Source organism: Antedon mediterranea, chromosome 2 (genome assembly GCF_964355755.1).
Source record: "Antedon mediterranea chromosome 2, ecAntMedi1.1, whole genome shotgun sequence".
NCBI classification, from domain to species: Eukaryota; Metazoa; Echinodermata; class Crinoidea; order Comatulida; family Antedonidae; genus Antedon; species Antedon mediterranea.
The window spans coordinates 34,366,781-34,378,962 of NC_092671.1; the positions used below are offsets into that span (position 1 = coordinate 34,366,781).

General features: G+C 31.6%; 1 protein-coding gene and 1 long non-coding RNA gene across 2 annotated transcripts in view; one reads left to right on the forward strand and one right to left on the reverse strand.

Moving 5' to 3' along the window:
- The window catches only part of LOC140039406 (uncharacterized), a 34,167-nt gene extending 23,722 nt beyond the window's left edge, over positions 1–10,445 (forward strand). Inside the window, exons 5-18 of the mRNA XM_072085008.1 lie at positions 82–173; positions 280–376; positions 791–888; positions 1,422–1,467; positions 1,733–1,953; positions 2,429–2,530; positions 2,848–3,036; positions 3,149–3,406; positions 3,847–4,053; positions 4,339–4,500; positions 4,644–4,955; positions 5,324–5,389; positions 8,030–8,249; positions 8,804–10,445. Of these exons, the coding sequence (XP_071941109.1) occupies positions 82–173; positions 280–376; positions 791–888; positions 1,422–1,467; positions 1,733–1,953; positions 2,429–2,530; positions 2,848–3,036; positions 3,149–3,406; positions 3,847–4,053; positions 4,339–4,500; positions 4,644–4,955; positions 5,324–5,389; positions 8,030–8,249; positions 8,804–9,165 (2,432 nt within the window). The 3' untranslated portion in view covers positions 9,166–10,445. The remainder of the gene's footprint in view (positions 1–81; positions 174–279; positions 377–790; positions 889–1,421; positions 1,468–1,732; positions 1,954–2,428; positions 2,531–2,847; positions 3,037–3,148; positions 3,407–3,846; positions 4,054–4,338; positions 4,501–4,643; positions 4,956–5,323; positions 5,390–8,029; positions 8,250–8,803) is intronic.
- On the reverse strand, positions 6,788–7,996 carry LOC140040857 (uncharacterized). The gene is made up of 3 exons (XR_011842781.1): positions 7,599–7,996; positions 7,119–7,238; positions 6,788–6,960 (listed from the first exon to the last, which is right to left on the reverse strand). It is a non-coding gene; the product is annotated as an uncharacterized lncRNA (long non-coding RNA).
- Positions 10,446–12,182: the final 1,737 nt, after the last annotated feature.

The window sequence follows — 12,182 nt, forward strand, 5'->3', positions numbered from 1 at the left end:
GTGTATATACGTAAATAGCTAAATTCATGGTGACAAATGTATGCAAAGATTAAACCTTGCATTACTTTGTACTATTTACAGAATTGAATAAAGCAAGACAAGAATATATAAGTGCTCTTGCAGAAAACATTGTAACAGATATTTTGCAGGATAAAAAAGAGAAGCAAAATGAGGTTAGAACAATATGATTAAGATGATCACAACTATACATTTAAACAATACTTTTGAATCAATATCTTATTGTCTTCTATTTATTATGCTATGGTTTGCAATATACAGAGGTTAAGAGAAGATGACAAGAAAAAACAAGAAAATAAAGTGAGTGGCACCATTGCTGAACCAGAAGAAGCAAGTCCAATAAATTCCTCACACAAAGGTATGCAGTCTCTTTTTTCGGCCTTACCATGTTTTAAGGTAAATCTCTTATTCAGTAGTCTTGTGTGGGTTGATTGATATCACCACACAGGTAGGTAGAATTGCAATACAGATTTTGTCAATTTGTTTTAAATAATTTTTTTTTAATGTTTATAATATAATGTGCATAATCTTCATCATATCTCAAGTAATGTCTATTGTGTTTAATGTCCTGCAAAATAGGGGTTTGGCTGTAGTGTTAAAGCATTATTTTCACTCCTTTCTTTAATGGGAAAAGTGTCCCCTTAATAGGAATGTTCCCTGATTATGTGTGTCCCAAATAAGTTTACCTGTAGTTAAAAATAATGAGTGCACACGTTAAACAACTTATTTATAAACATTCAAATGTCTCCATTTCTGTTTTTCTGTTCGATAGAGAAAAAAGGTGAAACATTGATTGAAAGAGTCATAAGAGCTGTTCGGAAAAAATTCATGAGGGTTTTGCCGATGGAAAGAAAAAAAGAAAAACATCAGGTTCAAAATTCAAAAGAATTTTACAAAAGAAGAAAAAATTGATAACAGGAGGTGGAAATCTAGAACGTACCTAATACAGTTGACAAACATTTGAACATTGCCTCCTCCATCCTTCGTTTTGGTTTATTTAGTGTGTACATAATAAATGACTTCCCTAATTTCAGTTTAAATCGTTTATGTAATGTTTTTAGAGAGAACAATTAATATTAAATCTGTGGTATCAGTATTACAATTATGTAGCAACTTGTTTAAACAAAAATTGTTTGCAGCAACATGTTAATCACCTTAGAACCTACATCGTGCTAAATGTACACAACACTTTATATTTATACAATGTATTAAATAAATGTATATTTGATTCGATTGTTATTACATATTAAATGAAGAACCCTGGTGCTTAACTATCCTTTGGCATTGATCTGTCACTTAATCTAATATCAATCAATTTCATGTTGTAATTGGTTATTTTGCTTATTGTATTCCCATTTTCTTTTTTACTGTATCTTTATTGTATTTTGATTTTGCTTATACAGAAATCAAGAGAAATGGGGAGCAATATAGAGGAACATGAAGAATTTGGTAAAGTTGAATGGAATTATACATCTATTTTAAATAGAGTAGTTAAACAATAATTATAGCAAGATTAAATCATTAAATGTATGTAAGTACATGTGAATAGGATATGTATCATATGTATAGTTTAATTTAGCATATTCATGCAATTCATTATCCACAAGTTGAGAAGTTATGAGTAACTTTATGGTGTGTATAAAATATAATTATTAGGAAAGACATTACATGCTTTAAGCATTCCATTATGAATATTGTTTAATTAAAAATTTAGCATCTTTACATGTCGACCATGCTACACCGATGACACAGGATGTTCAAGACGCGGTTCAAGACGAGGTTATGGCACGCCTTATAAACATCCTTAAAAAAAAGGAAAAGCATGAACAGAATACAATGTTAGAAAAGAGTGAAGAGTTACAAGAGACAATTGATGATCTGACTCTCAGCATCTGGGATTTTGCAGGACAAGATCTTTATTACATTACTCACCAGGTAGTCACGGTCATATAGGCTGTATATTTTTTTCTTCAAATTATTAGCCCTCGTTTATTTATTCATTTTTTTTATTTCAGACAGGAATTCAAAATTAGGACAACTTTATTCATTCATTGTGCAAAATAAATTTAAAATGCCAGTGCAGGCCTAGTTATAACTAATGCTGATTTTATATAGTTCATGTGATATATTGCCATCCATTAAAACTCAGTAGTTCCTTAAAATTTGAAATATTGAATTGAATATTGAATATTAAAGCAGGCTAAACTCCTATTTATACAAAAGTGAAACTTATAAAAAACATATATATAAACTGAACAGGCTCAAATATCATTTCAGAACAAAAATGAATATGTTTATTTTTTGTTCATGCGATTGTTTACATGTTTGATACAGTATTCAAATTAAGATTATGTGTAATTATTACCTAATTAGTATTTATATTCAGTTGATTTATTTTTTCTTTTTATAGATGTTCTTGGTATCCCGTGCAATTTACATCATCTGTTTCAATCTCTGTCATGACCTCAATGCACCATCTAGAGTAGAGGTTTTTCATAGAGATAATGGGAAGGTACAGATATTTCAAACAATAATTAAATAATAGTCTCTATGCAAACTAAATTTATTTAAAGTTATTTTACTTTGAGATTATATTTTTAATAAGTGAATTTAATATTCGAGTAAGATTAACTAGCTTTAATAACTTAACTAACATGAATTGTAGTGATTATGTGTAATGATAAGATATAAAGTAAAAGTGATACAATTATTTTTTTTGTGAATTTGTTTAAACCATATTTACTGTATCTTGCATAAGTTTACGGGGAAGTTTAGTATTTGTTATTATAACTTTATACAATTATGTAACTATTGTTTAACATTGCATAGATTTCAGATGCTGACCACTATATGACCAACTTGGATCGTGTGCTTTTCTGGTCACATTCAATCTACTCAAATGTGACCAGTACAACAGACAATCCAGTGTCAAACCTGAAACAACTTTCACCGCCTATATTTATTGTGGGCACTCACAGAGAAAGTCTGCCAGGCAATGATGAAGAGAGACAAGTTCTTGTGAGTATGATATTTACGCTTCTACCATTAGGAATCAGCATGGGCAAACTTTATTTACATTATTTCTATTAAACATATAACTATTTTTTACATCCATATTGGTATTTTGTAGACTGATGAAAAGTTTTCACTATTAAAGCAAGCTTTTAAGGGGAAACCATATGCAGGTCACATTGTGTTCAAGTACTATGCCATTGATAACAGTATCAGGTCACCATTGGATAAGTCTATTGTTGAGCTTAGAGATCATATCACAGAGGTGGCTAAGAATGAACCATATATGGGGGAGAAGATGCCATTAAAATGGTTGAATTTCTTGCATGAAATTGAACAATTACGTCAAATTGAACACTCAATTACCTTCAAGCAGGTAAGTATAATTTATGTAACTACATCATAAGGGATGAATATACTACCCTGTGGAGGAAAAATAATTTTGGGAGATTTGATTAAGTATTGCTTTTGACATGATCAGCAAAAAAGAGATAAGAATGGTTTATAATCCAGTTCTCCACTTTTTGTAACAAAATCTAGGTCAATGAGCTGTTTCCAGTTCACAGGTCATTTAGCAGCATGCAGCACATTTACCTCTGTAAGTTGGAACAGAGGCAAGGAATAAAAAGAGCAAACAAAATTGTAATCAAGCATGTTTGTTTCCATGTGTGATGATGTATTTTGTTCACTTCCTTTTCAGAGTTACTTATTTTTTTAGTCAACATTTTCTTTTTGTTGGTAGGTACCAATTCTCTAAATATTTATGTATTTGATTTTATATGTTGCTTATATTTGAATTGTGTATTTAAATTTCAGGTAACAAAACTAGCTTCCAAGTGCCATATCACTAAACGGGATCAATTGTTTGCTATGTTGCATTTTCATCACGACCTTGGAAACATCGTTTACTACGGAGAACGAGATACACCGGATAGCGCCCTCAATGATATCATCATTATAATACCGCAATGGTTGATTTTCATTTTCAAGCTAGTTATCACAGTTAAAGATCCTTCAGATCAAGTATGAGATTTCGTGTATTTAATTCTATTTTATTATAGTACTGTACTTGTGTTGTAACACAAAGGTTTGTTTCTGCGCAACATACATTTAACAAGTGCTTAACTCATAGGTTCACCTAATATATTTTGGCTGATATATCTTTTAGTAATTATCAGTCAATATTGTTAAAACATAATTTCCAGCAGCCTAATAATACCATTTATTGTTTCAATATTTTTTTCTTGTATAAGTAATTTGTATACTATTTAAACTCTATTTTACATTATTTTTAATCTTGTTTTGTAGTGGGCAGAGTTTAGAAGCTCTTGGAAAAAACTTGATGAAGAGGGTCTCCTAGAGGTGAGACTACTTAGACGTATGTGGCAAGACTTTCTTGAAAAATTTGAAGCATTTTTAGAGCTGATGCAGAAGTTTGACCTACTTTGTGTCAAGACTCAAGCAATTAAGGTATACTTAGGGTAGCGGTGAAGAAAACTTCCTGCTTGTTTTGAATCATTTGGTTTAACAGAATTATGTAAATATATAGCACCAAATACAACCAAGAAGCATCAATAGTATGTTTAAGATATGCTATTATAACTTTCAAAAAGGCAACAGGTTCTGAAGACGATCGCCTCTTCTATGTGCCATCACTACTAAAGAAAGATGAAAGTGATGAAATGGTGTCACTTGGCAAATTGACAAAGTCAAAGTCTGCTGCAGATCTTTACGTTGACTTTGATGGTTTCCTACCTGAAGGACTCTACTATCGACTCGTAGTAAGAATTGTACATTGGTCACAGCAGAGGAAGCTTGATGCGGGATATAATCCTAGGCTCTTTTACCAGCAGGTGAAAGTATACATTGATCAGAATCACGATGCAATCATCAGGATCCTACCTGAAAGAAGATCTTGTATCCAGGTAGGTTTGCAACAAGTGTAGATGCATGTTTTTAAATCCTAAACACGAAGTTGTAGGACAGAACATCTAAAATTATTTTCTTTAAATTTGAAACTCTAAACTTAATAGAAGTAACAATTTTAATACTATGATTTTGTTATATAATTCTTTATTTTATATTCGCTAAAAATATTTTAATCAGAATATGACCTATTTTATAATGAATTATACTTTCCATAAAGGTAAAATACCATTTCTGTAGTCTACTTGGTTATTAGTAGTATGATTTAGAAGCTTCCGCAAAAAAAAACCTACTTTAGAAATTTAACAATAATTAAGTAATTGACTTCAGTATCTAATACAAGCTTCTTGACATTTTTTCTATATAGGTGGTAATTTACAGACTTAAAGTTGGCGGTGAACAGCTTGAACCACCGCCACGTGTCTGCAAAGAGGTATGTGTTGGATTACAGCTCTTTTTATTTGAATGTTCTAGAGTATAAATTTGAAAGTATTTTAACAATAAAAAAGTAGACTGCAAATAAAGCCATTTTGTGTGTATTTTAGCTTAAACTTAAAACCAAACAGTAATATATTAAAGATGTATTGTCCCCCTGAAAAAAATTTTTTTTTCAATATTTTTGTTGAATAGGCCATTTTAATTGCACATAAAAGTTATTCACTTTGACCTCAATTTGGATTGAAAAAAATAATTTTTTACACGGGAAAATCGCAATTTAATGCAAAAATTAACCAACCGGAAGCTATTTGTCTGGAAGACAAATGTGTTCCGGTTTAATTTAACCCTTGACCTGAGTTAGCTCATAAATATTCATATTGTATGGATACATCGTGTGGATGATGATGCTTTCAAAATCAACAGCCAACAACGATAGCAATGCATGCGTGCGAGAGAGTCGAGTAGTGATGCGAGACGAATCTTGAAGAAAACACGAAAACTATAGCTAGCAGAATGCTAAGTTAGAATTACAGTTGGTAACTTTGATGTTGAATCTTATTCATTTAGGTGAGTTTTTGTTTCGCTAACAGGAGAGGCCTAGCTAGGCCCGAATTTGCTGCTACTGTACTACTAGTCTACTACTACTACTACTAGCACTGACAGTCTCGAGTAGCCTAACTGCTGCCTACTTCTGTCTCTAGAAGTAGAGTGTAGTAGGCCTAGGCAGTACACTGCTAGCTAGGGCTACAGTAGACCAGCACCAGAAGGGATGTATTTTTCTTTTAATCATGATGAATAGGTTTAATTTTTAAAGATTTCAACTATCTATTCGGCAGTAAAAATTAAAAAAAAAAGAAAATCTAAATATTGTTTTGGATGTTTTACTGATGCAATATTTTAAAAATATTTTCTGTATCAAATGCAAAAGGTTCAAATTAACATTCCGCAAATAAACATTTTATGCAGATATTTTGACACAAATTTCTTTTTTTTTTTTAGGTTGATTGATTGAACAATAAGAGCAAGTAGTGAGAAACATAAAATGTATCGTACAGTGGCAACATTCACAATTTATTGAAACGTTTCTTACTATTAAAATGACACTTTGTAATGGATGTGAGTGATCTTAGAAGACTATAGCTGTCGTAATTACTGCCACAATCAACACATTGATAATTAGTAGACAAATTGACACAAAAAACAATACAGGAATTCAATAAGATATACTGTATATATATATTTTATTAACTCCTTTTGCACTGTAATATTTACAGTAAAATTATGAAGTGTAAGTAAATTTGAAGAATTTATCCTGTGTACTGTTGTAGTAGTTTTTTTTTTATTATATAATATACTGTACATATAATACAAAAAAAATTATACAATATTTTACAAGCTGGACCAAGAACATATTGGCCGAATGCAGCAGGAGAGTCAGAAATATTTTGCCTGCAATATCCAATCATATTCCAATACCGAGTCTATCATTGTTGTCTTTGGGTGACCTCTGTTCCAGTCTTCATCAGCTCAACGTCTTTAAAAAAAGTAAAAGCAAAGTATGAAAATCTGGAAAAAATAGATCATGCATATTTAGTGCAAAATTGGGCTAGTGAAATTGCTTACTTTGACATAGTCAAATAAGTATACTACCTTTCTATGGTAATTAAAACACATTACTTATAATGTTATAACTTATAAAAAGAGAAAATAAATATTTGACTTACTACAGTACAGAGAACATTTGTATGTGTTGTAAAATGGCTAAGCTGGCTTTTCCCCTCTGTCTACTTGTACAGTGCTGCTGGAAGGTTCTCAATTTCAGGCTTGTATTGCAACCATTTTCCCTGAAAAAATGTTTGTTTTATTTTTCATCATAAAAATTAGTTAAATAAGCTTCAACTGTAAATATATATGGTACAGCAAGCTGGCTGTATTTTCGGAATGTAGCATTGATGGCATATAGCCTAGGCCAGTCTATGAAGAGTACAATGTATAGGGCCTAGCTGGGCATCTTCTGCAGGGACCCGATTGTCACAGTCTGCTTGCTACTAGCCTAGTACTGTAATATGCAGCAGCATGTATTAATTATTCTAGGCCTAGCCCTGAACGGAAAAAATCCCAGGCTAAGTTAATTAATTTACCTTCCTGTTATTATTGCGTTATATATATTATTATATTTAAAATAACCGTCTAGGCCTACTTACCGACAAATTAACAGGTCAGCTTTACATACGATCAGGCCAGGGAAACCATGGAGTAAAATTCTTTACTCCATGGGGAAACCCACAGTCGAGTCGCGTCGATCTCTGGTGGTGTTGTTGTACATACAACGTGCATCGTCCATTGTTAGATCAGATCTCTGCTGTGTGGATGCTCATTAACATATCATGCATATGTATGAGTTAGCTCTACCGGCCTAATTTCTGAGCCGATGAGTTCGAAAAAATGGTAAACTTATTTTGATTTTTTTATAAGCGAAATCAATATTTTTTTCGGATTTTTTTTCGGTGGAAGTGAATAACTTTATGTTAACTACAAAACGGTCTATTCAAAATTTGATTTTTTTCATCTTTATTTTTCATTTTTTGGGGGACAATACATCTTTAATGCATTATCTTGTATTTCTGATTTACAGGTACATGAACTCATTGAAACAAACCTACGAGACATTGGCGACAAATGGATGAAACGTATTGTATTTAAATTCTGTGTTCTGTGCAACGTTTGTCCTATGGAAAAAGTACACTTGCACAAACTTGAAGAATGCCTAGGGTCAACGCCTCGATGTGGACCAGATGGTGGAATGAATACTAGCAGAATCAGACGTTTGTTTGGAAAGGAGGAAGCAAATCCAGGTACAAAAAAATAAAGAAATAATTACCTAGTATCAAAGGAGAAAGTAGCTGGAAAATATATTTTATTGCAACACCTATTCTCTTCCCTTTTTGGATATAAGTCAAAATGTATATATCCAAAATAATAATAAAAAAACAAAATTAATAGTTATGTTGTATGATTCCGTTAATAAAAAGAAATGAGAATCTGAGAAAGACTATTCTATACTGTATTCAAATGATATGATACAGTGTCTCATACGTCTTTCAAATTTGAAATCTACATTACAAATCCTTGGTTTAGTTTAGTTTATTCGGTTCAGTCAAAACATAACTTAGAAAAAGCACAAGACCACAATATTAATAGAATGAACCGAGGAATAACCCAAGAAAGTTTAAAAGAAAACTTATTTCCATTGGGGTCCTCTATCTTTCCATGATACAGGCAACACGTGTGACACTGAACTAAATCTATTTGTAATACTAGACACATAATGCTATTTATGTGCAGATACAGTACTGATAAGTCAAAAATTACTTCATGAATAAAACAAAAAGTATTTGTATTATTTCAGCATGCGAAGACACCGCACAAGTAAACTCAAATGTTCCACCATTTCTGCGATTTCTTATTGGAGCGTACAAAGACATCCCTTCACCTATCCTACCATTTGATATCATGATGCAGATTTGTGTTCGCCTGGACCCTCTACGCTCAGATGAATTTAACGATTGGCGTGGTGTAGCCTGTAAGGTTGGCTATGATTGTTATATCGACTACATGAAGGATATGATGAAAAGTCCTACTATGTGTGTAATGCATGGATGGTCTGAGAAAGGTTTGTCATTGGATGATTTTAATAAATGTATGATTGAGATGAATCGTCATGATGTTGTACGTTTAATTGAGGAACATCTTTCAGGTAAAGAAGAATGAGCAAAGTAGAATCAACGACAAACAATTACAATGTATTTAGGGAGTTATGTAGAATCAACATGTCTTGAACTTAAATCAAAGACACGGTTTTTCGAAAATTACTTAGATCTTGTTTAAAATAGATTCTTGAATCGAGATACATATTTTTAAAGAATCTTGATATTGAATGATACATATTATATACACAGCTTTAATATTTAAATGTATTGTTCAATTAATTATATCATACTGAAATAAAACATGAAACTAAGCAACTACTATACAAATATTATAATTTTAATGATAATAATAAAACAAGGTACTGTAAGGCAATATACTGTGAACAATTCAACAAAAACTCATTTTTTTTGTAGACGAAACGGTCTTGATTAAGTGAAGTGAACTTACTTCTTCAGTCCTTGAGATACCAACACTCATTTGCATAAAATAATTTGATTATGATAACTATTATGATTACGTCGTCAGGAGATTTCTTAGCCAACATCGTGTATATTATTTAAAATGCATTATATCTATATTATCAGGTTAAATACGCAAATAGTAAACATTGTATTTTTTCTCAAGGATATTATCACCCATTACTATACAGTATTGGTAAGTAATTTAACCAGTTTTTGTATCTGTAATCGTTCATAACCATTTTTTTATGTTCTATATGTTTGAATGTGTTCATTCCATTACATAATTACTGTTCTTAATAACTTGACTAAACTGTAACCTATTTTGTTTCACGTGTAGTTGTTGTACCTCAGAAACTTGTGTTTTTTATTTTTTTTAATTAAGCAAGAGAGTAATAGTTAATCCTATTGCTATTACTAAGTACAGGTTCAGTAACCAATACCTTTTAAATTAAGCAATAGAGTATACATAACATTTAATCCTATTGCTATTACTAAGTACAAGTTCAGTAACCAATACCTTTATAATCAATAGCTTTAGGAAATTCTGAAACTTGTTGAAAAAGGTTTAATGTAATATTTACCTTTGAACAATGCACATTTTCTTAATCTGCACTTTTTACAGATTTTGTCATTTTTTTTGAATATTTTGCGTGAATGTTTGTAGTTAGGTTGCACCAACGATTTGTCTTTCAGTTTACATACCGTACGTGTATAATAACCATGCAATTTTCAAATCAATGTTAAGTGTTATTGTGTATGAATGAAGGTTAAAAGTAAATACTCGGTTGGCAGCTGAGTTTGTTTTGCTATTCTTTAAAATTAATAATTAGTTAGTATCTAACAATTATTAATAATTATTTTTAAAGATATTTCTCTACTAATCCAATAAAGTTTAATTCTATAAATCTTCAATTACTTGTGATTTGTTACATTGTTTGTATTATTATTATGTGTTTTTAGTCGCGTGGACGCGACTCTATAGTTCACTATGTCGGTCGGTCTGTCTGTCTGTCGGTCCGGTATCACTATGCGTTTTATCGCTTTTCTGTACTTTTTGAACTGTTTTGATGTCAACATGTTGTCATTTACGTGAAATTGTGCACCTCCTATTGTGAATGACGTTAGAGTTGCGCAACGTGATTTACGCGCGATTTAACGATTTTCTCGTATTTAACATAGGTCAAAAACCAAATAACATTTAAATTGAAACTTTGCAAAAGTTTTATTTATATCAGGCGCTAACTTTCTGTTAAAAAAATGTGTGTTTTACACAAAGTTACGCGTGCACGCGCATTTAAAATTTTTAAATGTGCAAAATTAATTTTTAATCAGCTTTCTACGCGTTTCTTGTCATTTTGAGCATGTCAAAAATTCCGATACGCGCGCAAATTTTTACGCGCGCTGTGCGCACGTAGCGTTAAATAATACTTTTTCGCGTGATTTATGTTTTTGCAGCCTTTTCTAATAGTTTTACCAACCTTTAAACAATTTCGACTTAAAATTACGTCATACGAGCACGTCAAATTGGAAAATTTGCGCACGTTTTTGATGAAAAAGTTCAAAAATTCGTCAAAATTGTGCCTTTTTAGTCGCGTGGACGCGACTCTATAGTTCACTATGTCGGTCGGTCTGTCTGTCTGTCGGTCTGTCTGTCGGTCCGGTATCACTATGCATTGTAGCACCCGACTTAATGGCTGTTGGCCTTGTTTTTTTTAAATATATTGGAATAGGATTGAAATAACCAGTAAAGTTGGTGGATTTTTCGTCCAGATGGTTTTATAATTTTTTATAGCCAGAGGCGTAAGTTAATTGCCACACGCGACCTCACAGTTATAATTCGCGGATCTCCTGGAAAACTTCCCAACGTGTTCCGTTGAAGTTATCAGTACATAAAGCAGACGTTGAACATTATCAGAGCATGGAGTAAAGAATAATTTCATTTATTTTCATTTATTTATTTCACTTTACAAATATATAAATATAAAGTGGAGGAGCCTAAAAGAAAGCAACGCTTGCGGTGAATAGGCTCCTCAAAACAAAACAAATAAAATATAAATAATATAACACAAGTAGAAACTCCAAAAAAACAACAATTAAACTAATATCTTTTCTCTAACACATAAGTTTAACATGTTTAGAACTAAAAAAACAAGTAAAAAATAGATTATATAAAGTATTTAAGAAATATCAAATATATCAATAATAAAAGAATTTACAAAGAACCTTCAACCAATAATAGTTTAAATTGACGTTTAAATAAAGCACAGTTATGAGATTTTTTAAGAGATAAAGGAAGAGAATTCCAGAGTTTAGGATTATGGATGTCGCCTGTGGTTTATAGACTTATTCTTGAGAAACGGGCTCTGTTTAAAAAAGCTCGTAGAGTAAGCAGTACTTTGGCTTGGAATAAATACAAATGTATACGAAATAAAGTACGCAACGCGTCTAAGAAAGCATACAGTGACTCCATTTACCAATCTGTTTAGAAAGAAAGATAACCGGAAGTCATTTTGGTCTTTTATAAAAAGCAAGCGAAATTCATCTCAACTCATTGACTCCTTGTGGTTAATGGCATTACCATAAGACACCCTACTCAAATCGCCAACGAGTTCAACA